Source organism: Fonsecaea nubica, assembly GCF_001646965.1.
Source record: "Fonsecaea nubica strain CBS 269.64 chromosome Unknown Scaff16, whole genome shotgun sequence".
NCBI classification, from domain to species: domain Eukaryota; kingdom Fungi; phylum Ascomycota; class Eurotiomycetes; order Chaetothyriales; family Herpotrichiellaceae; genus Fonsecaea; species Fonsecaea nubica.
In genome coordinates, this window is record NW_019173689.1 from 146,350 (window position 1) to 172,788 (window position 26,439).

Below are 26,439 nucleotides of genomic sequence, written 5' to 3' on the forward strand. Positions count from 1 at the left end.
GAGCTGGTTTGACTTGTAATGCCACTCGTGCGGCTTCCGTAAAGGCCTCGTTTACGCCGCGGTTTCGCATAGCTGAGCATTCTGTCAAAAAAAGCCGATTAGATTTCCACATGGTCATAAAGCGTGATTTCTGGCGTTACCGAGATATCGCAGCGCCCCAATGCGTCGCGCAACTTCTAATCCCTCGTTATATTGAATCATAGGTCTCGGGGGAGCCCCATGCTCCTCGTCATCGTCCTTTTCGTGCTCTTCCCGTAAGTCGCATTTTAAAGCGCATAGGACAATCTTGACCCCGGGACAATGTTCATTTATTTCGGCAATCCATTTCGTGGACACGTTTTCGAGAGAACCATGGTTGTCGACCTGCGAACCAAAATTGCCGTCATCAGCATTGCTCAACGCTCAGAAGGAGGCGACAAGTTGTTGGGTAGGCACGCCATACACTAAAGCACAACATGATGGCCTGAGTATCATCGTACGAAAGGGATCGCAACCGGTCGAATTCCTCCTGCCCAGCGGTGTCCCATAGCGATAATTCCATATGAATACCGTCGACGAAGATATCGTGGACATAGTTCTCGAAGACCGTGGGTTCGTAGACAGTCTGCGGAGGCAGCAACGTCAGTATGTACCTCGGAGCAGGCCAGGCTTGGTTCAGGTGTGATTGGAAACAAAAACAGACACAGAGGACGAACCGGGAAGAAGCCGCGAGTAAACACGTTCAGAAGACTGGTCTTTCCGCAGGCACCGTCGCCCAGCAGGACGAGTTTGCGCTGCACCACCTTCTTCCCACCGCAGAAGGGCATTCTGATCTTGTTTGGCGTTGAACGATCGTAGGGCGACAGGCGCGGCTGATCGAGAGGAGGGCGCACGATCGGAGGGTCGCTATGTCTCCAATACACGAAATGAGCGTTGCGGAGATTGCATATATGACAGACTGGGGACGTAGGGCAGAACTCCGCAGAGGCAGGGAGGTCTGATAGAGGCGGGGACGGCGGCGGAGGACGGATAAGGATACTATGGATAGGAGGAATAGGTTAGGTATGGAGGAGGACGAAGGAAGACGTTGAGGAGATCTGCGAAGCAGAGGTTAACAGTAGAGATTGTCGAGATGTCAATCAGATCCAACAAAGAAAGGGAAGAAAGGGTCCAACGGAACCGTTGATGCGACTGCGGTCGGCAGCTGCGGGTGATGTGGATGGAGATAATGGGCATGCCAACCACTACCGAACAGCTGAACACTTGGTGGGTGGGCACTGGGCGGGCACTGGGGGGGCGAGCAACATCAGGGCTGCAGGGCAAAGCACATGCCCGTGGCGGGCGATGCATCTCCAGCCTGAAAGTCGGACCGGGGGGACTAATTCTTTTTGCCCAATGCTAGGTTCTTCCGGGGGGCTAGTGAGGCTGGTGAGGCCTATCAATGGCCACTCCTCGTTGGTGGTGGGGTCCCCTGCGCGCAAGGTGGTTTGACCTTTTCCCGCTTGAGAGGACAAACTTGGAAATCTGCCAAAGCTCAATTCAGCCACCTGGGAATCTGAACATGTACCTCGTACTCCAGTCGCTTCCCCGCGATACTTGTTTCCCCTTTGCACAGACAATTTACCTATTGTTTGTTCATGGCCACCGAATCATCCCACATGTACTTACTTTTCTCCCGCTACACTCTCACGTCGTGCCTCGACGATCCCCCCTCGATCGAACGCTGTGAACCGCAGTCTGGTCTACCGTGCGAGCGCAGACGGCCATTCTCCTTCAGATGCCAACCGAGACCTTTGCCCCGCACCGCCAAAAATAAAATCGATCGGCCGATGTGCAGCGCTGACTGCTGTCACCAACTGTAGCGATCCTTGCTGACCAGATAGCTCTAGTGAACGAGTAGCGTGATGGCCTGGGGAACTCCGTACGGTGCTTGGAACTTGACACCCCGATGAATCCTGTGACAAGCGGGACAAGGCTGAGGCTGTCAGTAAGCCCTACCCCGAGCCTCGGGTCCGATCACCCGACTGTGGATTTCATCTGGTCAGCCCGGGTCCAGGCTGGGAATAGAGTGGTCGTCGTGGTCAAAATGTCAAAAAGGGCTACAGCTAGCCTCGCCAGTCATCAGACTTTGCTACAACTTCGCTTTGGGAGAGAACAGAAATGGAGGCAAACACGATAGCAATTTCGCCTGGGCTTGAGATGATGGAGCGAAATATCTCGCTCGGCATTTGACGTTGCCTTGGGTGTTTATTTGTGCTGTGGGGCAACTTGCACGATTTCGATCGAGGACGAAATCAGCCAATTCTCGTTCGGCTCTCTATTCTTCATCCTGTTCAATTTGGCGAGACGACAGAGGAATAGAGCTCAAAACACACTGAAAAGAAACAGCCATGGAGCGAATCAAGACGGAGCATGATTTCCGGCGAAGCTTACGTTTGACGCACACGTTCTCTTCTCCCGTGAAAGATCATATTTGAGCCCGTTGCCATTTCTTGTACCGCCTCTCTCATTTTCTCCTCATGGAAGCGCGGTTGTCAGTTGAGACGTGGAGAGAGGGAGACGTGAGCTGTTGGCTGCTTCCACGATTGATTGCTGTTTCACACGTGCTGCTGCGAAAATTGGGATCAGTGTACACACATCTACTGGGTCTTCGGACGCGGTCCCTGCCTGGTGCGTGGCCAGACAGGCAGCGACAAGGCATTTCCAGGCCCAAGATCATGCGTACAACTATCCCACCTGGTCCACCACCCTACCTGTTGTCCACTGAGTTCCTCTTTCTCAGTCCTGTGAAAGCAATCCTGACTGGAAGGAGTCTTGGAGCACCTTCGCAAATGTGGCAGTCACTCTGTCACCATGTCAAAGTAATTGCTCGACAAGACAATAATTCGAGCCACGCGCATATATAGTTCCAGCTAATTATATGAAATCGGCCCGCCCTAGGCCGTCACTGCATAAATACATAGTTGGATATTGGTTGGTAGTTTTCTTTCAGGAGACCTCGGGACTTGTCATGCCGCTGAATCTGGGGCCGCGATCCAAGAGAAAAAGGTGATTGATTGTGTTTGTTCACGATTTGACATGTAGCTTGGTGTCGAGTCGAGGTAATAGGCAAGTCGGTATAGTAATATAATGAATATGGATCTTTCCAAAATAGGAATATACGGGACGGGAAAATATTAACGTTATAGTGGCATGGCCAATCAAAGGTGGGGTACCGCATTGCGAATCGGGACCCAGATCCTACCCATCACCCTTAATCGTCGTCTCGCCTGGAAACTGGAGGCACGGGAATAAAGAAATCGTCTTCTGTGATTGAATCTGTGTCGCTAGACTGGGCCAATTGTTGCATGCTTTGGTGATCTCCCGGTGGTGCCGGATCTCCTTGTGGCGGGCTCTCTTTCAATAAGGCGAAAGAACGTGCTTTTTCTGCGAGCATCATAGTAATCTCTTGGTGGCCTTGGTTCATCGCTGCGCGAGATGCCCTTTCCAAGATGTAAGGCTCCGTCAGCTCCTTCCCACCATACTCTAGTAGAAGGTTTACCATATCCTTGTACCCGAGGGAGGCGGCGAGGCTTAGTGGTGATTTGCCGTCAGTCGACCGAGTTACGGTGGCACCGTGTTTGAGCAGCGTGAGAACTATCGAGATATCACCAGACTCGATAGCCAGAAACAGAGGGGTCCCTTCCGCTTTGCTGGAGGTGTTGACGGCGGCGCCATTGGTCAGTAACATGTCCACAGCCGTCACTCGGCGTGATTGGATTGCCATCAAGAGTGCCTGTATCCCTCCGTTCCAGTCCATATGCTTGCTGTTGGAGGTTCGCAGCATGTTGAAGGCTCGCAACAGGACACCCAATTCCTCCACAGTCCCATGATGTGCTGCTGCGTTGATAACCTCGGCCAGGGCTTCGCGCGGAAAAGAATATCGGTGCCGGTGAAGGGCCAGGAGAGCCACATGCCCCAGGGCGACGCAGCGCTCGAAATCTGCCAACCTGAGACTCGTTGCCTCTAGAATAGGGGACAAGTCTCGATCAACGATCTGGTCGTAATCTGAGAATTGCAATGGAGGAATCCTCCAGGAGTCCGTCATGGTGTAAGCTCGAATGCATTCCCATCGGAAGATGGTCTCCCTGATCGCGGCTGGATGCACGTCCCGTTGAAGAATTGGGCCGAGAACGGCCCATTGAGGTCCACACTGATCATCCGCGTCGAAGAATTGGGAGTTCCTCAAGTGCAAGAAAGCATATGCCATCACGTAGTGGACGATCGTTGTGCCCAACCATCGCCAACCTAACGTGACAAGAGCTGGAGTCGAGCCAAATAACGAAGCACAATGCCCTCCCGAAAGAACACAGCTCAACTCATCGGTCGCCATGAGGCGACTACACATTTGATAGAGATGAAGGTGGCCTGCACGAAAGTCCATTGGCACAGGCGAGGATCTTCCGGGGAGATGACACAAGCCGTCCTTCATCAAGTAGTCCCGGACTGTTTCGTGAATTACCTGGACGATACATCTCGTTTCCACATCGGGGGACATATTCTGTCTGTTAGCTACTGGGCGCTTGGAATTCGCTCGCGCCATGGCGCTATTCCATCGTTCTCGAGAATCGGATCGAGACCCTGACTGCCATTCAAACACGAAGTCCTTGACTCCTAGTGACTCCTCCAGATCAAGAGCTTGGGGCCCTACAGGAACGCCAGAGTCGATTACCTCAAGAAGTCCTCCAGAAAGTCCAGTAACAAAGTTCCTAAAGTAAGACACCTGCTCTGACAAATTTGCAAAGCCTTCCAGTGAAGAAGGATAGGTACTTCTCATAAACTCGATTCCGATCCGAAGCTCATTGGTATCCAGGGGACGGACTGCGTACAATACAAGGTACATCAGGTTGGCACTATCTTCTGCTAACTCTGGGTCGAGTGTCGAGAAGATCTCGGAATAGAGCTTGCTCAGCTCTGATGGCAGTTCGTGGATGACTTTCTCGATCCGGGCAACGGGAAGACCTTTGTCGGCAAGTTTACATATTCTGTGGACGACGAGGACTGCCCAAAGGAACACGCCGTTGGACTTTTCAACAATGCTTTTTTCCAACGTCTGGAATGAATGTTGGCGTTCTGATCTGGCCATGTGATGGTGGACATAGAGAGATATATCTCCAAGATTCTCCTTCTCGACTCTGATCTCGAATCCGTTGATGATACTAATGTGAGGATAGTGTCGGCTAGACCAACAGATCTTGAGATTTCGAGACCCCTTGGCCATACTTTCGGCCGCACATCTTTCAAAGGCAGCGATGATGGTGCGAACCTCCTCTTCCTTGCACTCGTCGAGAGCATCAACAAAGATCTCGACGGCAGTTCTAGAGTTGAACTGAATCGTCTCAAAGAATAGATCTCGCAGCTCTGCGGGGCTCCAGACCACAGGCCTGTTGCCAACTTTGGCCTTCTTCCTTCTAAAATGCGTCAGAAGCCGACTTGTCATGGAAGGAGACTCTTGCACCAGTTGATGGAGGAAAGTCTTGAATAGCCCCTGCGCATTACGTTCCTCCTCACCGCCTCGAGCATTGAAGAAGAAAGTAAGTCTTACTACTCCTCCAGGTCTAGGTGCCTCAGCTGCAATGTATTTCATGAGAGTCGACTTCCCACTGCCCGGTTTGCCCTTGATCCATAAAAGGCCGTGTGATTGATCGAGGTCCTGACAGTTTACCCAGGCTTTGTAGTGACGGTCTTCCAGTATCCAGCGACAGGTGCCGGTCTGGGCGTGCTCAATTGTAGCTTGTCGGACACCCATCTCCGAAAAGGAGAGAGTCTCAAGAAATGCTTTGGCATCAGCACTCAGGACGCCGGTCGTAACGTCAGGCTGGACCCAACGCTCCAGTATGCCGATAATACTTTTGAGACCTGGGTGCTCAGTCGAGGCATAGCGCGCAACATCCCGGTGGTCTGCGTGAATTGATATATTGTTGAAACCCGGTATCGTGGCGGACGGCTGGTCGACGATCTGAATTCTCCCGACCAGGGGTAGAGTCTCGTAAAAACACGCTATCTGTATTGGATGATGTTGTGACCCTCTGCGTCTGACCATGGAGAGGAAGTCGTCGTGAATACGTGACAGCACCTCGGAGTTGGGTTTCAATAGTGAAAGGAGGCTCAGATCTGTCCTCTTCGCCAGGCCGAGCATTGCAGCGGGCATCTTGGCCCATGAAGCGAGCCAACTACCTCCGTGTGGTGTTCCGAGGAAGATGATACCACAGGTGTGGTCGACTATGGCAGCTAGATTGGCGTCTCCGCTAGCCTCAGAGATGCGAAGGGCATCTTTACACAGGACACCACCGAGGCTGTGGGCCACGAAGATGAGCGGTCTGGTAGCCAAGCCATCGCTGTGTCTCTCGTTGGCGAGAGCATTCAGAAGGTCGCTTGCGTGGTGTGAAATATCGATTTGTGCGACTGGTCCATGATTCCGGACCACATAGGCATCATAACCAAACGTCAAAACTCTGGCATCAGGCAAGAAGGTTGGGAGGAGGTCAGATGGCCAGCACAACCCAGTGGCTGGGCTCGTCCATGTACGCTCTCGATCGCCCGTCAGGCCGTGGACGAAAACAATGTCGAGCCCTGCATTTGGCGGATCGAACAGGATCTTGATTCCAGATGGAAAGCTCTCGATATCGATGTTAGAATGTGTCGCTTGTGCAGTCTTCTGTCGCCAATGCTTGGGTTTGAAGAGTGAGAAGCGGGACATAGTCGTGGGCGGGTGGCGCAGAGGCGAGCCTGCATGGTCCACACGAACTCATATCTCTACCTACAAAGAGGCAGTATGAGGTGACCTGACCATCTTTGCCCTGAGATCTTGTTCTGAGGGATTGTGCCTGGGTTGAAGAAAGGAAGGAAAGGTGACGCAGCGGCGGTAAAGGCTCGACGCTCAGAGGCTGAGATGCAGCAGCCTTGAGCCTCATGCGGCATAGTGGCTGCCTCGCCTCTGATGGGGACTGCGTTGGCAAGGTTTTCCAAGTGATATTACGTGCAATACACCTTGATAGTAGGTCGGAAACACCGAGCCTCTACTGATGCACACAGTTTATCCTCCAGAATGCTCCAACACCTCTCGTAGTGTTTGTGTCCACTAATGTATTCGCTTGAGGCATAGCCTCGTCACATGACACGCGATTCGATGTCCTCCAGGTTACCATCGTACTGACACGGGTGCCAGAGAAGAGAGTTCTGCAGCCCGAGGAATGCAGGAAAACCCTTCGTTTTAAAAGGGGCTTCAAGGTAGTAATCATGGGGGAACCAAGCTTACCTGATCGGTGAGGAAGAAGGCGCCGCTGCTGCTCGGACGAGACGAGGAGATGCTCAAATAGATGCTCAGACTGTATCAGTGAGTGAGTTGGGCTGTCCAGCACTATCTTAGTGGCCCTGTATATCCACATCCAAATCCTCACGGTAGTAATTCAAGTCTGTAACGTTCACCGCAACACCGTAGCCCAAGCAACGCCTTTACCATGAGTCAAGCCACGCGAATCGAGATATCCGAAAGACGACCACCATTCGCTCGGGTACAGGAACGGAAGAATCGAACAGGACACATGGCAGATCAAATCACAGAAGCTCTGGAGTTTTGTTTTGATTTCTTCATCTAGACCATTTCGCCGGGTCCTAGCGTCTCGAGATAGGGAGAGGCGACAATAGGCTCTTCGGCACTCCCATTGTGCAAAGGACGACTCGTATCTGCCGAGAACATGCGAACGGAACCCATTTTGCAAGATCATGACGCCACTTATTTTCGTCCATCATGCATGTTGCGGTTGTTTGACAGAACCCTCTTTCCACGCTTCAACGGTGCTGTTCCCCTGGCATTCCCGTCATCCCCTCAATACCAATCCACAGTCACGAGCATGCTATCAATGGAATGCAGTGTGTGACAAAATTCGGCGTCTACTCTTCGATAATGTTGCCCCGTTCGCTCACGTACAGCCCATCCAAGAACTTCCGGATATCCTTGTTCCTCACTCTGCAGGCCTGTTGGATGTCGGCGGCGGATTGTGACACGTTCTCGAGGTTGTTGCCGGTGATTTCGATCTGATCCTTGACACCCTTCGATGCTTCCACCGCGACACCGTCGTGCATGGTAACGTGTCGGACGATCTTCTCTCCCAAGAAGTTTCTGTCACAGAGAAAATAACAATTAGTATCTGCCTTAGTATGCTTGTTTTCTTTTGTCCAGATCGTCTGTAAGTTTTTTTTCCCCTTTGGCGTTCCGTCCTCTTACTTCCAAATACCTTTCAAGGTAGGCGTGCGTGCGCGAACAAGGGTTGGTGGGAGATCGGCTGCTCTTACCTGATTTCCAAGTGATACAAGCCTTCGGGATTCTTCTCAATGTTGACGTTGATGGGAAAATGAGCATAGACGTATCGCATCTTGTATTTGTAGCCCTTGGTCACACCGGTCACCAAGTTCTGGATAATCGACTTGACCGTCCGCAGGGCGGCGACGTTCTTTCTCTGGCCATGATGGATTTCGATTTGAACGAGCTGTTGCCCTTGCTTGTTCTTTCCGAGTGTGAAGGTGACGGCGATGTGGGAGAGATCTTTGGTGAGTTTGCCTGTTCAACAAGAATTTGTGTTAGTCTCTTTCCGCTTTTACTTCTGTCTTCTAGATGCAGATGCTTTTTCCCAATGTTCTCTCTCCAGCAATTGCAAAGGTTAGGGTTGGCATGGGCGTCGTCTTTCGTACCTCGGGGACCCTCGACCGTGACGATTCTCGAGCGAATGTGGATGCTGACACCCTCTGGGATGACCAGCTGCTCTTGCGAGAAGATGTACTTCATCTTGGGCAGCGGTGTGGGCAACTGATTGTAGGAGGGATTTGCGCAAAAGTCGTCTCACGATAGGAAAACCGCACTTTCAGAAATTCCCCAATTCCCAAAATCGCAGGTCAGGTGCCAAGCCCTGATGATTTTTGTGCGCGGCTTGGCATTTTTGGAGGGGATCCCTCAGCCTTGCGGTCCGCCACGAGGCTCGGCCAATGATGCAGTACCCGACCAACATATCTGTGACACAAAATGAAGCTGTATGGAAAATTCTTGGGTGTCTAAAAATGAGACGTATATTCACACCAAGTAACTCTGGAAAAAGAAAAAGCATTTTCCTATTATCTAACTCCTGGCCTGGGTATCTTATGCTAATGCGAAAATTCCGATAACGGTCCCTCCACCCTCTTCCAGAATTCATCCTGCTCGCCGCGTTGCTGCTAGCATTCTTGCGATTGTTGGATCATCATCGTCGACTTGGATGCCTTGTTCACGTAGAGCGTTCCTGTATCGCTGCTTCAAGCCTTCCTCATCGTCTTGTCGGTCCGCATCAGGAAAATCGTCTGCATCGACAAGTTCCTCGTCGTCAGTGCCATCGGATTCTTCTTTTGTGGCATTGTCATCGGACTTTGCACTGGAATCCATTTTCATGTCTTTCATTACTTTCGTCAAGTCGTGTTCTCGTTTCGCAGCGCTCTCCTTCTCACGTTCTTTCCGTCTCTTCTCTAGCTCCGGGCGGTAATCCCTTTCGAACTCCTTCCTCTTTTCCTCCACGGCCTCAAAAAATTCGTCAACACCCTCTCCGGTCATGCTTGAGACTGCCACCATGTTCAGATGAGAATAGAACTCCTCCAACATGAGACTCATGCTATTGAGAAGGCTCGCCATGTAACCGCTCCCTCCACCGAAACCCTCACCGCCAAAAACACCTTTTTTCTGCTCCTCATTGAGTGCTTCTTGGAATTTGTCAAAATCTGTCATCCAGTCTCTTGCAAAATCAGCGTCCTGAACGTCCGTCTTGTTGAAAACAAGAATCATTGGAAGCTTCGTTTTGTATAGTATCGAGCACGCGTAGAGCATGTTGGACATGAATGTCGATGTGGAGGATGTGCGTGGTGTGTCGATGATGTAGGCGATGACGGTAGGAAAGGAGGATGCAAGCGATTCAAGGAGAATGCTGCCTGAAGCAGACCAGACGAAGACTTCAATCTGGCCTGGTGTATCGACCAAGAAATGGTGTGGCGGGGGCACTTTGCTATCTGGAAGCGGATTTGCTCGCATTTCAAGCAGAGAGATGATTTGATCAATCTTGGTCGCAAATAGATTGAGAGACGTCAAGATGCCTCCATTAGGGCCAAGGTTGTACTGCTTCATAACTTCTTTGTAGTTGATACTATCGCGGATGTCGATGTTGGGCTGAAATGGGACGTTGACCACAGCCGGATCCAAATTGAGCACATAGGGTTTCTTCTTGTTGACATGTAGGTAATTGTTGATGCGCTGCATGAAGGTAGTTTTGCCCGATCCTGTCGACGATGTGTTAGAGATTATCTCTCAAAGATTCTCTTGTACCCATACCGGCCATGCCAATGCAGACAACAGCGACAGGGGAGGTCGCCATATTGTCTATTCCAATGTCGTGGTAGAGAAGAGGTCTATGTGTGGGATCAAGGAGTCCGGACCGCTGATAGAATCTGGGGAACTTTTGAAAATTCCTAGGGCGCATTTGTCCCTGTTTAGAAAGAAGCTGATGCCGCCTTGTGCTTAATATTGTGATGTCATTTCATACATGCTGACACCTGTGGCAGAAGTGATGAAGTGTCATTACAAACCTTGGCACTACTATTCCTCTTAACCTTGACAAAACTCTCCATCTACCACGCAGTACATCCTCATACTGCTCTCAGATATCTTAGTATGGGCTGCAAAGGATAGCACCTGCTATGCGAAGCTTCTGCGTGACCACAATGGATCTCTTTCTCGTGTACAGGGGTTGTATCCTCTCTTCTCTGACCCCACCTTCTCGGACTACTCCAAACGGTTCGATGTGAGGTAGGTAAAGGCCTGAACCACTTCGGAGGCCGGAATGGTCATGGCTACGGCGCTTCGGTTGTGAAGATCGCATGCCTTTCCATGCTCAAAAGAAGGCGTTCATGCATAAATCCCGGTAGGGTGTCACCTTACGCTCTAGCATCTCGTCCTGTGCGTATCGAGGCTTCTCTGCGTATCGACATCAGCTCATGTGTCGACTTAGCTACCACAGGTGAGAGAAGATTAGTTCTACCCCAGACAAGCGCCAGTCATCTCGATGATGCTAATCAATCGCATCTCACAAAGGCCGATGACAGGAACAAACCAGGGTTGCTCGAAATCTCACCTGGCCAAGAATATGAATGCCATGGGTCTGCTGCAAGACAAAAAATACCCCGCTGCTTACATCCTCAGATTGAGGCTTTACAATGACCACACCCGCCTGAACCGGTTGATTTACCCACGCCGGTATTTCCCAGCCTGGACGGACTGCTCAAGGAGGTGATAGCGACGTGCGCGAAAGACATCATGCACAATTTCAAACGCGAGGGTGAAGTAAATCTAAGAGGACCGAAACAGACCAATTTGGTGCAAATGCTATAATTGCCAACCTTGGCATCGGCCGCACTCAGGCCCAACACTGGTCTTAGGTCGGGAATAACGAGTATACAATATGTTCCGTCTTTCCGAGAGAAGAGCTACTGGACGGGATTGTCTGGTAAACTGAGATCCTCGACCCTCGGCAAGTTTCCGTGATGTTTTTGTACAGCGGTCTCGATCCCAACAATGCCCGGGGATCTATTCATGGACGGCAGACACCACATGATCTCAACAGCAAGACCGCGACAGTGATTCTGTCTGTCAGAGGTCGACTCCAGGGCAGCAAGCGCGGATCGTTCCTCGACCTTTGAAGGTTGGCCGGTGAACCCTGCTTGCGCGAGTACGTTCGTCACTCTTGTTCTATCATCAACGCTCACTTGACTCGACACGATGGAGAGATTTGAAATTTTGAGTCCCAGCGGTCTCCTGACCCATCTGTTCGGTCTGTTCGGTCTGCTCGATGGCTCTTCGAGAGCCCCTGCTAAGAAGGGCTCCGGCGAGGTGAACATGCAGCTAGGAGATTCCGAATGCAACTCTCTCATCCGCGAATCCGTCAATATGGCCTGCGATAGGGTACCTCGCTATTCGCTCAAGATTGGAATCACGCCAACTTCGCTCAATGAGGAAGGCGTCGCAGGTGCGCCTCTTTGACTTGAAAAATTCGCTATCAGATCTGACCTCGGCTCAAGCAATTCCATCAAGTCTCGACGCCGATCAGGGGGCCATTGTAGTACTTGAGGGTGGCATCGTGGAATCAACCCTGGGCTCCAAATATGTCCGCATTGACAACCGCACCGCCGGGTTTTCTGCCAATGGCACCTTCCTGACCGAGTCCAGTTACGTGCTCTTATCATCAGGCGGGCCGGGGGCGGATATTGGACGGGTGTCGGGAGGCCCGCTAGTGGGACCTTGATGATATGCTTGTTTGAGGCTTAGTAGGCCTTTTGGTGGAGACTAGTGATTGCTTGTATATGCTTAAATCTCTTTGAAATTAGACGGATCACGAGGCTAAATGTCTTAGTGTCCTAAATAGCGCCCATAGCCACCACGTCAACCAAAAGCACCCATGAGCCTGTTACGAGCCCACGAAGACGCAGTTTGAACCACACCTGCCTCATCCGGTAAGAAATACTTGACACTCTCCTTGGACACACCCCGGTCGTGCCCATGGGCCACTCGACCTCGCTTCCAATTCAAGCTCATGGTAGCGCACCGTTATCTTCGAACAAGCATGCTGGTGGCGCCACAGCTCTCGGTTTGCGAGGGCTAGCTCAATCATTCCTGGGAGCTGTTGCCACTGATCGGCCGTTCTCCTACCCAAGAATCTCAATCGCCGGCGAATAGTTTCTCGCCTTTGATAACAACCTATGATTTTGTTCGTCCGGTTGAAGTCTTCATGGGCCTTTGGACAGGGAGGAAAAGGGCAGCCCCAGTGGCAATCCTACCCCAGCCCTCCAAAACATGGCAGGTCCTGCATGTGGTGGATATTGCAGACATTCCAAATGGAAGGTTCTTCACAGGATCGGGCATGTCTGTCGTGGGCGAGGCCACGAAGGCATCCTGGTTGTATCGGCATGGCAGCTGCCACCAACGCTCCTTCAGCATGCGGGCTGTCATACATAACCACGCTGCGGACCATGGCGAGTGTCTGACCTCCTTTCTCCTTTCATTCCTGTCCCAACTCTTCCATCCTCTTTTACGGCCTGGTTGTCGTCTGGCCACCACCGAAGATGTCGATCATACCAACCGGCCCTATGGCCATCAGTACCGGTAACAAGGAATTGAGTGAGCTCCAGGAGCCTGATAGACTTCGTCAGCTGTCGCAGAGCGGCGCTCACCCAGGCATCCGGCAGCGTCTCTGGGGTCTGCAGGCCCGGCTGGACCCTACTGTCACCTTTGAAGAATATAGCTTCTGGGCCAAGATCGAACGTGAGATGGAGGCCGAGGAATACCGGCGATATATGGCCAAGCTCAAGGGCGGAGGCATGGTGGGCTACCTCAAAGCCTATTTCAGCAACAGCACCGAATTTGATGCTTCCAGTATCGAAGGCTCTCAAGAGGAAGTGACACACAGCGACAGCGCGAAGCAGGACCATCCCGAGAAGGAGAAGAATGCCATGGTTGCCAACGACTCAGGGCTCACCCCAATCGCGCCGTCAAAACTCCACGACATGGATGCTGAGTGGCGACGAGCAGCTCGCGCCCTCCGCACCACTGGCTGGATCACCATCTTCTACCTCATCACCACCGACATCCTTGGCTGGAGTCAAACTCCTTACGTCTTCGCCAGTGTTGGCTATGGTCTCGGTGTCGGCATTTTCGTGCTTTTCGGAATCGCCGCCGCCGCCTCGGGGCTGATGATCTGGAAGGTCTTTCTGGCTCTCGACTCCTCGCGCTACCCCATGTTGAGCTTTGGCGATCCTTTCTTCCGTCTCTTCGGTCCCAAGACCCGTCACTTCATTAACGTCGCTCAGGCCTTTCAGATGTGGTGTTCCGTCTGCGTGGTGCTCATGGGCAACTCACAAATCTTGTCACAACTAGCCAAGGCAAAGGTCTGCTATATCGCCATCGTTATCATCAACATGGTCATTGGTATGGCTTCGGGCTGGCTGCGATCTTTGAAGCACCTTGGCTGGCTCTGTAACTTTGCAGTCTGGTTCAACATTGTCAGCTTCATTATCATCTGTGCAGCTGCTGCTCTCAATGGGCCCGATCCTACCGTCGCTCTCCAGACAACCCTCTTGAAGAAATTCGACCCGGTCAAAACCTTTATCGGTACGCCACCTGCCGAATACCAGCAGCAGTCGACAAATCTGTTTGCGGCACAGTTCAACGGCATCGATACCATCGTCTATGCCTACTCTGGGGCTCTTCTCTTTGTCGCCTTCTTGTCCGAGATGCGCCATCCAATGGACTTCTGGAAGGGATGTCTCCTGGCTCAAACCTTCATCCTGGTCGTGTACGTTTTCTTTGGCGCCTTCGTTTACACCTATATTGGTCAGTACTCCATCACCAGCATCACGCAGGTTGTCAGCCCCTATGGTCTGCAGCTGGTCAGCAACATCCTAGCTCTGGTGACTGGATTCCTCGCCATCTTCTTGTATTTCAACATTGGCATGAAGACGGTCTACCTGGAAGTCGGCCAGGAGCTCTGCGGACTGCCGCCAATCAGCACGAAGAAGGGATACTATTTCTGGCTGGTCCTTGGACCAGTATACTGGATCATCGCCTTGGTGCTTGCCGTTTCCGTTCCCAATTTCACGTCAATCACCAATCTTATTGGGGGCTTGCTCAGTCTCAACTTCACCTACAGTATCCCTGCCATCATGTACGTGGCCTGGGCCATCCAGAAGGCTGCAGCACTGCCTGGCGAGGGTTTCGACCCCTACACCGGAGTTACCACTCGTCATGACGAAGGTTGGCCTCGGTACATGCGTGGACTTCGCAAGAGTTGGTGGTATTCCGTTCCCTCGATCCTGTTTGCCCTCGGCGGTTTGGCCTCTTCCGGGATGGGCTCTTGGTCCGCCATTCAATCCCTCAAGGAGATCTTCGGCCCCGGTGGCACCATCCAAACGTCTTGGAGCTGCACTGCTGTCGGTTAAGCTCGATGCAATCCAGTCATACTCGGACAGGAAGTGGACGGCATCGATGGGCGACAAGGAGGATTTTAGCGCAATCTGATCCAGCCTATACTCTCAGCGTTTCTAAGAAGGTATCTGCCGTATCGCGGACTTCCATTTGCTTTGAAATACTGGGTCCCAGGTAGCAAACTGTTTCTCCGGGGCTGAAAGTAATAGTGTTCAAGACACTGACAATGTTGAGATGATCAAGCCGCTTACTGTTCAAATCTTACCATGGTACTCTCGATGTGAAAAGTTCGTAAGCTTGGAACAGGGAATTTCGACGTCGGAACCTCGACACGAATACTTTCCATACCCATCTTCAGACCTGAGAGTAGCCCTGGCCGTCGCCGCTTCAACGTGAGACGCTCCTGCGCGTGACTGAGCATGGTGGAGTGCTCAAGCCTGCCTAGTCGTCGCAAGACGTTGCATTCTCGGATGAAATTCTCGTCATTGGCGCTGTATATTTTTGCAGCTCGATTGCCGGTGATGATTATCTAGCGATTGATCCCTGAACGTGCTTGGGCATTTCCCGAGTACCACGGTTATCATAATCTGTTGGTATGGATGTGATGATCGAGTTCTTAAGGTGGCACAACTCTCGAAGACAGAATATGGGTAGCGACAACAGACTTGCGGATCAAATCTCCATCAACCATTAGGGAAGTTGGATAATAGGTCGACCATTATAAGAAATATCATACTGACAATCAATCGTCCAGAGCATGATGCTGTCGATTCTTTGGCAACAGTGGAAAATAAAGAAAACTACGCAAAACAGATGTGAGAATACATAGACATGAGGTCCGCGGGAGCCTGGGTTTGGTCATGTTCAACCCATATAGCGGCAGGTGTATATTACGGCATGTAGTTAGTCTTCGCCTGGTTCGAGGTGCCGCTATAATTGTCAGTTTCTCCGCAGTTTGTATGTTGGAAACTTCCTGCCACCAAACTGACACATCCCAAAGACGTTTTGGCCAAATGACGCTGGAAGAATTTGAGAGGGAGCTCGCAGAGCAGAAGGAGACGGAGAAGAGGCGCGAGAGGCGCAAGGAACACGAGAAGTCGGGACACCGGCATCGACACCACCACCACCGAAGTTCTCGACATGGCGATTCACATTATGATGAAGAAGACGGACACCGGTCAAAGAGAACAAGGCATTCCAGGGAAGATGACGACGAGTCAGAAAGCAGACACAGACACAGACATCACCATCACCGCCGGCGCCGAGAAAGTAAAGAGGAGAATGACACAGAAGAGGCGGCGGAGGAGGAGGGGGAGAAGCAACCTCCCACAGCAAGCTCGGGTTCCGGCGAATTGAAGCGTGATGCGTGGATGGAGGCACCTTCGGCGCTCGAGATCGATTATATTCAGAAGAAGAGACGTGAACCGTCGCCGAAGCCAACGGGCGGGTCTCTCGAAGCGGACTTTGGGCTGAAAATACACACGAGAGAGCTCAACCACCACCTACGCGACCTAAAGAACGGTACCCCCGTTAATGAAGCCGAAGAGGAATCTCCCACCCACGAAGTCGACTACACCTTTGGAGATGCTGGCTCCCAGTGGCGCATGACTAGATTAAATGGCGTCTATCGGCAAGCTGAAGAAACAGGTCGCAAGGTGGACGACGTCGCCCTGGAACAATACGATAGTCTTCGAGAATTTGATGATGCTCGGGAAGAAAAGATCGAGTTGGATCGCCGGAAGATTTACGGCAAGGGCTATGTGAGCAAGGACAAGCCCAGCGGAGAGTTGTTCCAGGAGCGCAAGACGGACGCTGTGACTGGACGATCTCAACCACAGGAGACCGAGACCAGTCCGGATGTATTGCTCGAGCAGATACCTGTCCCGACACCCACATCTACTACCCAGAAAGTTGATCAGACGGCACTCAACAAGCTCAAGGCTCAACTCATGAGAGCCAAGATCAGGAAAGACCCCAAAGCTGCAGATCTGGAGAGGGAGTACAACGACGCGCTTGCTGCGTCCGAATCACAAGATCCTACGATAATCACCCTCTCTGCCATGGACAATCGCATGCTCTCGTCTGCGCCTCGGAATGAAGTCAAGGCTGTGCAAAACCGCCGCGGGGCAGAACGGGGTCAGGTCGAGGAGAACGAAGACATGAGCATCGAAGATATGGTGCGCGAAGAACGCCGCAGCCGCGGGCAGCAAGGAGGAGAAGGATCACGACTTGCCGAGAGGATAGCAAAGGATGCCAAATTTGACAACGACCTTGACTACCTTGAGGAGAACGCCGAGAAGCTGGCCAAGCGGATGTACAAGTCCGAAACCAACCTCCGCAATGTGGCCATCAACGAGTATCAGAAGCTCAATAAGATCTTGGAGAATTGTCCGCTCTGCCATCACGAAGACACGGAGACTCCGCCTATTGCTCCCGTCGTCTCCCTCGCAACAAGGACCTATCTCACCTTACCCACTGAACCCGAACTGTCACCCCAGGCTACCATGATTGTGCCGACGGAACACCGGACCAACCTCCTCGAGTGCGACGATGACGAGTGGGAAGAGATACGTAACTTCATGAAGTCCCTCACGCGCATGTACCACGACCAGGGCCGGGACGTCATCTTTTACGAAAACGCCGCCTTTCCACACCGGAAGCCGCACGCCGCGCTTTGTGTCATACCGCTCCCTTACAGCTTAGGGGAGACGGCACCCGCGTTCTTCAAGGAGGCCTTTCTGAGCACCGAAGACGAGTGGTCCCAGCACAAGAAGATCATCGACACCCTGGCAAAGGCCAAGACCGGAGGATTGGGCAGATTGGCGTTTCGACGGAGCCTGGTGAAGGAGATGCCCTATTTCCACGTCTGGTTCGAACTGGACGGCGGGATCGGACATATCGTGGAGGACCAAGACCGGTGGCCCCGAGGCGATTTATTTGCGCGAGAGATCATCGGGGGCATGCTAGGGTTGGAACCTGACGTGATCAAGCGGCAAGGACGATGGCATCGCGGGACGGATAAGAGGGTCGAGGGGTTCAGAAAGGCATGGAGGAAGTTCGACTGGACCAGGGTGCTCACTGAGGGTGGTGGCTAGTGCGTAGTTGAAGCAGTATACAAGGTCGATTGTGGGATAGATTTCTCACGGAGAAGAGATCTCTATTGTGGTGAGGCCTTCAGGTGATGACTCCTGCTTATCGAGAAAGCATGGCATTCTCGTAACCGCAAAGGTCTGATCATTGCGCGTTCTCGACTGTCGTGGTTGTGACAGCGTTCATGGCTCATCTTGTGCATAAGTCACCATCTACCACTATCTCGAAGCTATGTGTGTAGAATGACAGCATCGAGCTAGAACAAGACAGACACAACAGTGTCGACCAGTCCAATCCTTCGTGTTATCAATTCTTGCTCCACACGGGCAGGACATGGCACTGATGGCAGGCGGGGTCTCCGATGTCGCATCCACCCGCCATCCACCAACTCGGCGTGTCGGTTATCCACGGTTGGCCTCGACCATCTCACCGAGCTCAAATACCTGCGGTTGTCCAAGAACCTCCCCAGCAGGAGAAAAAAAAAGAGGAGAGGAGAGACTTGCTCGATGTCTTGTACGATCGTTTCCGAGCTCGCACCATGAAATACGTCCCTTCACCACAAGCCCTGCGATGGCTACAGTCGCTGGCACTGGCTCGGAGGAGCAGCCCCGGCCTCACCACGATCACGCGTCCCCGAACATACAGATACCCCCCTTTCCTTTCCGCGAGCAGACACTTCCACGCCACGAGCCGATTAGACCGGATAGAGACGCACAGGCTGTCGGACATTGGCGAGGGTGTCAAGGAGGTCCAGATCATCCAGTGGTTCGTCGAGGAGGGCGCGCCCATCGAGGAATGGAGCCCGCTCTGTGAGGTGCAGAGCGACAAGGCCTCGGTCGAAATCACGTCAAAGTACAGCGGCGTCATCAAGAGGATCCATTTCCCCCAGGACGCTGTCGTGCAGGTCGGCGATCCCATGTTGGATATCGAGGTGGAAGGAGACGAAGAGGGACAAGAGGCTGAGGAGGAGTCGTCTGCGGCTGCTGGTGCTGCTCAGGACGACGATCCTAGCAAGGTCGTAAGCAGGGAACAAACAGCAGCTGCGGTGGCTGCAGAGGGTGGTGACATCGCCATCCCCCTCAAGGAACAAGGCACATCGAGTTCTACTGCTGCTGCTGCTGCTGCACCGCCCAAAGCGCCAGGCAAACATGCCTCTCTGGCCACTCCTGCCGTCAGGGGACTGTTGAAGGAGCACGGCATCGCCATCGAAGACATCTCGGGCACGGGCAAGGACGGCCGTGTCCTGAAAGAGGACGTTCTACGTTATCTCGAGCAGGGCTCTTCTGCCGTCCAGAGTCCGGCTGTCGGCTCAGCACCAGCCCCCGCGGCGCTGTCCAAGCCCGCGATCGACGCGAAGCAGACAGAGACGGCGCAGCGACTGACGCCCATCCAATCGGCCATGTTCAAGAGCATGACGGGGTCCCTGTCGATCCCGCACTTCCTGTACTCGGACACGGTCGACATCACGAACCTGGCGGCGATGCGCACGCGACTGAACGCCACGCGGCGCAGCCCAGAGACGACGCCGAAATTCTCGTACCTGCCCTTCATCGTCAAGGCCGTGTCGCTGGCCATGAACCAGTACCCGCTGCTCAACGCGCGGCTGGACCTGGCCACGGACCCCAAGAAGCCGCAGCTGATGATGCGCGCGGTGCACAACGTCGGCATCGCCATGGACACGCCCAATGGCCTGATCGTGCCCGTGGTCAAGGCCGTGAACGCGCGGTCCATCACGTCCATCGCGCAGGAGATCCAGCGCCTGTCGCAGCTTGGCCAGGCCGGGAAGCTCGGCAACGACGACCTCACGGGCGGCACCATCACGGTCAGCAACATAGGCAACATTGGCGGCGAGGTTGTCGGGCCTGTCATCGTCGAGGGCCAGCTCGCCATCGTCGGCGTCGGCAGGATCAAGACCGTCCCCGTCTTCGCCCCCGACGGCGTCTCCGTCCGGCCCGCCCAGACGGTCAATCTGAGCTGGAGCGCCGATCACAGGGTCGTGGATGGAGCCACGATGGCGCGCATGGCCCAGGTGGTGCAGAAATACCTCGAGGAGCCGGCGGCCATGGTTGTCGACATGAGCTGAAGACTAGACCGTCTCTCTCTATATCGTTGTTGGTTTTTTCTGGGGGGGGTTTTTTTAAATGTCCTTTGAGAAGCAGAAGTTACCTGGGGGTTTTCCCCTACCTAGTCTTGGGTCATATGTGTACCTCGTATGTACCGAGTACCTCGTACTCAGGAGGTACCTACCTTAAGGTACGTAGGTAGTAAGTCAGATACATATTTACATAGATATGTATGTATGTACGTGAATGAAAGAGAATCGAAAGACATAATACACACTCAAAGAATCTCCTACGGACCACAGTATAGAGCCTTTGGGTGGCTGCACAGGTATATATGTACGAGGTAGATACAAGCGTATACAATTCCAAATACCTCGTGCTCGCTTCTCGTTTCTCAGAATCTATCACTCGTCATTCATCGTCGTCATTATCATCATCAACATCATCATATTATTGTGAGAAGATATCAAGAGCGAAAAAACTCAAGTCAAAGTCTAGCAGCTAGTTGGGTAGGTAGGTAGGTAGGTAGGTATCTCGGTATCTTGGTATCTAGGTAGGTTATCTAGGCAAGCAACTTTGCATTCATGCCGACGATGCAGCGCACGAGGTCCCAGTCCCCGGCGAGACCGACCCAGTCTGTGACGACGATGCCGGTGCTCCAGTCGCCGTCCTTGACGCGGCCGTTGTCGCCGACCATGTGCTTCTGGCACAGGTGGGCCACGACGGCCGGGTTGACCTCGGCGGCGACCTTTTCGGGCCAGCAGTTGACGTTCCAGAAGTTGCTGGCGCTGAGGAAGTTGACGTACAGGGGGAATTTCTTGTCTTTGGCGATGTTGGGGCCGCGGAACGCGCAGCACCCGCTCCGCTCGAGGTGGTCGCACGCATACGTGATCTTCTTCTCGATCGACGGCTTCTCCATCACCTGGTAGAAATCCTGCACGCAAATGTCCCCCGACGGGCACATGGAGTTGGGCGTGTTGTCGGCCCACACGTGCCCGTCGATGCCCCAGCCGCGGCCGTTCCACTCGTGGCGCAGCGGCTCCTCGAGCACGAAGCGGCGCACCAGCACGATGCGGCCGCGCACCTCGCCCAGCGTCGGCACCCGCGGCTCCGTGAACCACTCGCGCGGGTTGGTGTAGTTGTTCTTGAGGATGCGCCCCAGCTGCTCATCCGTGCCCTTGCCCGTGCCCTCGCGCTTGAGCGACAGGATCAGCGTCTCGCTCGGGTTCGCCTTGAGGAACTCGAGGATCGTGTTGTACAGGTCGCGGAAGTACTTGTGGCCCGTGAGCGAGACCGGGAACGACGAGTGCACGAGCATCAACTTGTCCGACTTGGGGTCGTACGGCTCGGGCACCTGCACGCGGATGTCGAAGAAGCGCACGCCGTTCTTGAGCTGCTCCTTGGGCGACACCGCCTGACAGCGCACCGATGGGGCGGCTTGGTAGTGTGTAGGCGAGTTATGCGTGCCGGGAATGGACAAGACGCCCAGTGGGGTGTTGTCCGGGAGATCTTTCATCCAGGTCTCCAGATGGGAGGTGTTGAACAGGGCCACGAAAGATGTCTTTGGCAGGAAAATCCCTGTAAAGCGCATCTTGGGATTTGGGGCCAGAGCGACGAGCGAGGCCGTCTCTGCCGTCGGTACAGGGCAGTACATCTGGTGCTTCCCACCCAGCTCTGTCTGGAACGTCAGTCGCAGACGTTCATCCGGCTTGTTGATGACTGCTTTGATGTCCGTGGGCACGACCGTGAACGGCGGCAGCTTGATCGACACCTCTCTCGTCGCAAAGGGCTTTGCGTCGGCAGGTATCTGGGGCACCTCTTTGCGCGTGGTGTTGTTCGTGAGACCCAGTCCATTGGTGATGGACGCTAAGGACGTTGTGATATTTTGCATCTGGAATCCTTCATCGGGGGCGGGATCGAAATGCTCGACCAGCACCAGGGTGAGCGGATTGTTGCTGACATTGCGAATCGTAACTGGAGGGGCCATATTGGGCAGCTTCTCTTGTCTCGGAGGTCGTTGGAAAATTGAGAAGATAGGTATGGGGGCGGCTCTGGAAAGATGAAAAAGAAATGATAAAAGGAACTCGGTGTGATGGCAGCGAATGACAAGGATCGGCCTAGAGCTGCACCTTTCAGCTGAGATGAATGCATTCGCGGCCTTCTAGGCTTTCTGGAGCTCCAATCCTTGCCTGGCACCCACTGGAATCCGAGAAGCGAATGGGATCGACGAATTGTCGTCGCGGGGCATTTTGGTCGTCGTGATCTGCCGCCAATCGCATTCCTTACCGAGCGGTGATGGCCCTTCCCAGGGTTTCAGCTCCTAGTGGCTCCAAGTAAGGGAATTCGTCATTGCGATTCGCTGGTGGGTGGCTGAGTTCGCTGGTGATGTTCTGGTTGAAAAGAAGTTGTCGCATAGACATGGTGGTCGCAATATATACCACACAATATATAGTATGTAGAACTGTTCAGGCATCTTCATCCTTGCCGTCACACAGAATCTGGCCCTTCCAGATCGCTCGAACAAGCGCCCATACCACCATAAGCCACAGCGCGAACAATAGCGCCGTCATAGCACTGCTGACCCATTTGATACCAGGACTATCTAACGCTGTCCCAACTGCAGTCGTGGCAAGCGCAAGGCCTGCGTTGGGGAAAACAAACCCCCACCAAGTAAGCGTGAAAGACATGGTCTTGATCCCGTTGATGACAGAGACAGTGGTGATGGCGCAGTACCAGAAAGCAAGCAACCAGAGAAAGACTCCCGCAATGCTGCCAGTAACGCGAAGAACCTCGGGTGCAGAGATGGTCTTGACACCCAGAAAGTCAACAGGGAGGACGGATGTCGCACGTTCTGACAGCATGACCAGGCCTGTTGCAGTATATGCTGTCGGCCCAACTGCGACATACATGCCAGGCCGTTGAGATGGCACTGGAAGATCGGCAGAGAACAGACGAATGACCCAAATTGTATAGAGAAAGACGCTGACCATCCACCCGAGGCCTTGAAACGTAACCCCAGCGACAAACATGGGAATCCCGGCCCTGGGCGGTTGGTTCTGTAGAATCACCCCCGCCAGTGGTCCTGCAACTATGAGAGGATACATGGGTAAGATCCATGCCGGTGACATCTCTTGGATACCGATCCTTTGCGTGACGAACAGAAGGTCATACTGCAAAATCGCAAAGACCAGGGTCAAACCGCAGTAAACCCAGAAGCAAATCTTGATCGCCGTGTCCAGCCACTCTCCGCAACCGGCATAATGACCGTATGAGTTTGCACCCTGAATGATAAGGCAGACCGAAACCCAGAATGTGCCAACGAAGAATGCTTCCCCAGGATGGACGAAGGAATGCCGAAGCGAACCCTGTGCCACGATAAATCTCCTCGCCATCAACGCCGTAAAGGAGACGAACATGATCAGGTCAATGATGAAGATGACCTTGCCGACTGTGACCAACCCCTGGAATTTGTATGGTGTCTGGTAGATGACATTCGCCAACGATCCTGTGGCCATGGTTGCCGCGAACCACGCCCATGTGAAATGATTCAATCTGTTTGTGATTGGCGACCGTTGCTCCTGTATTGGCACCGACTGTAGCTTCTCTTCATCCTGCCGAACCGCCCGCGCAGGGTTCATTTTGCTGGGCTTGTAAAGAGGGCCTGAGGTGTAGGGATAGTGGTAGTGGTGGGGAGAATCTTCATCGTCGATACCATCCACCTATACAATAGGTGCGTCAGTTCGATTATTTGACGCTGTGTCCATCTATACCACCCAAAACACGAAATGACCTATAAAGCTTCCAGCACAAACATGTATGAAAGAGCATCGAGTTCAGGTGGTCAAGATGAAGAAGAGCAGGTCAAAGTGGCTGTGACATCATAACATGTCGAGCACCTTGTAATGACAAATATCATTGTCTTTTGAAATCGAGAGCCTTGTGGGGTGGTCACCGTGGAGCCCCGAACCTGTTGACGGATAGAGCTACCCTCTTGCCTCCATAGTAAGTGTTACCAGTGTGATAATGTTGGTGGATATTATGCTGGTAGCAGTGACCCTTAGAAAGAGTGAAAAGCAAGCTGAACCACAGATGCTGGTCAAGGTCACGCTCCACCAGCACCTTCGTCCTTCGTTCCCTCACATCGTCCTGCCAACCTATGGAATGATCTTTGCCGCTCTCATTCTGTCAAAAGCAATCTCATAGGCTTTGACAGTATCGATGGTTTCCTCGAAGCCGACTTCTCGAGCCGCGTTTAGGTCGTAGTGCCGATCAAAAAATGCCTTGTCCATCAGAACATCCAAAAAGGGCCAGTAATACAAGTCCGGGCGGCTGGCTTTGAGGCCTTCCCTCTTGACTATAGTGTTCCAGACATCAATGTGCTTCTTCACAAAATCTGCGGGTGGCTCGAAAGTGCCCTGAGGACCGATCCCTTCAAGGCCGAAGTAAGCGCAAATTCGAGGCCATTTGTCAGCCCAAGTCATCACATCCCCGTTTGCCACGTTGAAAGTCTTGCCAGAGCCGCACTTGTCTGGGTTCACTGCTGCGTAGATTTCCATCTTGGCTGCAATGTCTTGAAAGGTGTCTGTGTGTTTGTGACGATAGCCATGTTCAGCCCCAGGATACGGAATCTTGGCTCCCACTCCGTGGACTTCGCGATACAGACTGAGGTAGAATGCCAGGCCTTGTGCGATATTCATCACGTTTGTCCCTGGCACGAACCCAATCATGGCGTCCGGCCTGATTTCTGTGAATGTCCATGATGCTCCCTTGGACAGAACGGCGAGAACATCATACTGTGAGTAGTAGAAGATATCGTCGGCCAAGGGCATCGGGACACGGGGATAGGTCTCCTTGAGTGGCGCCACAATTTTCACGACATCGGGCCGTTCTATGGGCTCAGTTAGTCGGATTCAAGGAGAGTGAGAAATCGAAATACCTAGTCCATATGACTTTCCACCAGTTTGTAGGATGAAGCTCTTGATATTAGGCGACACCTTTTGTACAGCCTCAACAGCGGTTCGGATCAGATTGGTATTGACCTCTTTGAGTGTCTTGTGGTCCTTTCCCGGGTCAAGGTAGACAAACAAGAAAACGTGGCTAACAGTGGCGATGTTGGAGACCTTTTGCTTCAGCATCTCAACAACAGTGTCGACGGGTGCAGTGAGATCAATGCCGCTGGCTAGGTGTAGTCGTGGATCATCGGGCCAGTGAGCATCTGAAATGGACAGGGGACGATTGGAGAGAGCGGTGACTTGACGGAAAGTGGTGGGAGTGGGAAAGCTCAGAGCCTCTTTCACAAGAGCCCAACCTGATATCCCAGAAGCACCAAAGACGAGGGCATGAAAGTTGGTCGACATTGTTTTCGCGCAATGATCTCGGTTTCTCGAGTAGATGGACAGTTGATGAAAGCGAACAAACTGTGCTCCATGTTTCGCTCCATATTTATATGCCATGCTATGAGCATATTCAACAAAGCGTTACCTCACCTTCGTCACGCAACCTCATGAAACCAACCACCTCGTATAGACTTAATGGTCTCGTACATCGAGACGACTGTGGTAAGATGCTGCCAGAGTAGGAACTGCCCATTGGTTCATCCTGTCACCAAGCCCCTTTCAAGAACGTCCTCAGAAAGGCAGGTGGAGACTTCTGGTTGATTGCTTAGGTGTACAGAGCATATGTCTGGATCAGAGTAGGTGGACGTGGTTCGATCAGGGCTTTGCAGAGCTTCACAGCCCATCGTACTTGCGTTAAATCGGCCGAAGCGGACGGAGTGTACGAGGTATATTGATGGTCCTTTTGCAGATACGGAGGTTTGCCGGCACCAGGGGCAACAAAATGCATTTTGTAATCCCAATCTTTCTCAGGGCCTCGGTGAGAACATGTACATACTGACAAAGCCTACTATGGGATTTGGAGGTTGTACAAAAAGTACTGAGTACGTGAAGTTGGAGTAGTGAGTCAAGTGAGTGTAGCGTGAAGCAGATGGCGTCGGAAGAACTAGAAGCCCGACGGGTATCTTACGTAAGGCCTTGGCATATACTAGACCCACTTTGCAAATTCCATAGTATATAATGTTGTATGCTCAATTTCTTGTCACGAATCATCACACAAAGCAACGTGGCGCAGCGGAAGCGCGCCGGGCTCATAACCCGGAGGACCTTGGATCGAAGTACGTTCCTCTCACCTTGAAAATGCATTACACCAAATACTAATTGAAGATAGACCAAGCGTTGCTATTGTTTCTGTTTTTTTGGGCCTGTGCGGTCCCTTTCTCAGATG

General features: G+C 52.8%; 11 protein-coding genes across 11 annotated transcripts; 4 read left to right on the forward strand and 7 right to left on the reverse strand.

Moving 5' to 3' along the window:
* Positions 1 to 114: 114 nt before the first annotated feature.
* On the reverse strand, positions 115 to 806 carry AYO20_03414 (hypothetical protein; the record flags this gene model as incomplete). The annotated part of the gene is made up of 3 exons (XM_022641717.1): positions 115 to 363; positions 443 to 604; positions 696 to 806. The coding sequence occupies 3 exons, from the start codon at positions 804 to 806 to the stop codon at positions 115 to 117; spliced, it is 522 nt and encodes a 173-aa protein (XP_022502250.1).
* Positions 807 to 3,232: 2,426 nt separating this feature from the next.
* Positions 3,233 to 6,718, reverse strand: AYO20_03415 (hypothetical protein; the record flags this gene model as incomplete). Its single annotated transcript, XM_022641718.1, has 1 exon — positions 3,233 to 6,718. One exon carries the CDS (start codon positions 6,716 to 6,718, stop codon positions 3,233 to 3,235), a length of 3,486 nt encoding a protein of 1,161 aa, XP_022502251.1.
* A 1,193-nt stretch (positions 6,719 to 7,911) lies between these two features.
* Positions 7,912 to 8,803, reverse strand: AYO20_03416 (hypothetical protein; the record flags this gene model as incomplete). Its single annotated transcript, XM_022641719.1, has 3 exons — positions 7,912 to 8,140; positions 8,314 to 8,578; positions 8,710 to 8,803. The coding sequence occupies 3 exons, from the start codon at positions 8,801 to 8,803 to the stop codon at positions 7,912 to 7,914; spliced, it is 588 nt and encodes a 195-aa protein (XP_022502252.1).
* Positions 8,804 to 9,202: 399 nt separating this feature from the next.
* AYO20_03417 (hypothetical protein) lies at positions 9,203 to 10,406 on the reverse strand (the record flags this gene model as incomplete). The annotated part of the gene is made up of 2 exons (XM_022641720.1): positions 9,203 to 10,311; positions 10,364 to 10,406. 2 exons carry the CDS (start codon positions 10,404 to 10,406, stop codon positions 9,203 to 9,205), a joined length of 1,152 nt encoding a protein of 383 aa, XP_022502253.1.
* Positions 10,407 to 11,806: 1,400 nt separating this feature from the next.
* AYO20_03418 (hypothetical protein) lies at positions 11,807 to 12,329 on the forward strand (the record flags this gene model as incomplete). The annotated part of the gene is made up of 2 exons (XM_022641721.1): positions 11,807 to 12,053; positions 12,106 to 12,329. The coding sequence occupies 2 exons, from the start codon at positions 11,807 to 11,809 to the stop codon at positions 12,327 to 12,329; spliced, it is 471 nt and encodes a 156-aa protein (XP_022502254.1).
* Positions 12,330 to 13,146: 817 nt separating this feature from the next.
* On the forward strand, positions 13,147 to 15,018 carry AYO20_03419 (hypothetical protein; the record flags this gene model as incomplete). Its single annotated transcript, XM_022641722.1, has 1 exon — positions 13,147 to 15,018. The coding sequence occupies one exon, from the start codon at positions 13,147 to 13,149 to the stop codon at positions 15,016 to 15,018; it is 1,872 nt and encodes a 623-aa protein (XP_022502255.1).
* A 999-nt stretch (positions 15,019 to 16,017) lies between these two features.
* On the forward strand, positions 16,018 to 18,099 carry AYO20_03420 (hypothetical protein; the record flags this gene model as incomplete). Its single annotated transcript, XM_022641723.1, has 1 exon — positions 16,018 to 18,099. One exon carries the CDS (start codon positions 16,018 to 16,020, stop codon positions 18,097 to 18,099), a length of 2,082 nt encoding a protein of 693 aa, XP_022502256.1.
* A 533-nt stretch (positions 18,100 to 18,632) lies between these two features.
* Positions 18,633 to 20,177, forward strand: AYO20_03421 (hypothetical protein; the record flags this gene model as incomplete). The annotated part of the gene is made up of 1 exon (XM_022641724.1): positions 18,633 to 20,177. The coding sequence occupies one exon, from the start codon at positions 18,633 to 18,635 to the stop codon at positions 20,175 to 20,177; it is 1,545 nt and encodes a 514-aa protein (XP_022502257.1).
* Positions 20,178 to 20,719: 542 nt separating this feature from the next.
* Positions 20,720 to 22,144, reverse strand: AYO20_03422 (hypothetical protein; the record flags this gene model as incomplete). The annotated part of the gene is made up of 1 exon (XM_022641725.1): positions 20,720 to 22,144. The coding sequence occupies one exon, from the start codon at positions 22,142 to 22,144 to the stop codon at positions 20,720 to 20,722; it is 1,425 nt and encodes a 474-aa protein (XP_022502258.1).
* A 478-nt stretch (positions 22,145 to 22,622) lies between these two features.
* AYO20_03423 (hypothetical protein) lies at positions 22,623 to 23,795 on the reverse strand (the record flags this gene model as incomplete). Its single annotated transcript, XM_022641726.1, has 1 exon — positions 22,623 to 23,795. The coding sequence occupies one exon, from the start codon at positions 23,793 to 23,795 to the stop codon at positions 22,623 to 22,625; it is 1,173 nt and encodes a 390-aa protein (XP_022502259.1).
* Positions 23,796 to 24,311: 516 nt separating this feature from the next.
* Positions 24,312 to 25,514, reverse strand: AYO20_03424 (hypothetical protein; the record flags this gene model as incomplete). The annotated part of the gene is made up of 2 exons (XM_022641727.1): positions 24,312 to 25,045; positions 25,094 to 25,514. The coding sequence occupies 2 exons, from the start codon at positions 25,512 to 25,514 to the stop codon at positions 24,312 to 24,314; spliced, it is 1,155 nt and encodes a 384-aa protein (XP_022502260.1).
* Between the last annotated feature and the right edge of the window lie 925 nt (positions 25,515 to 26,439).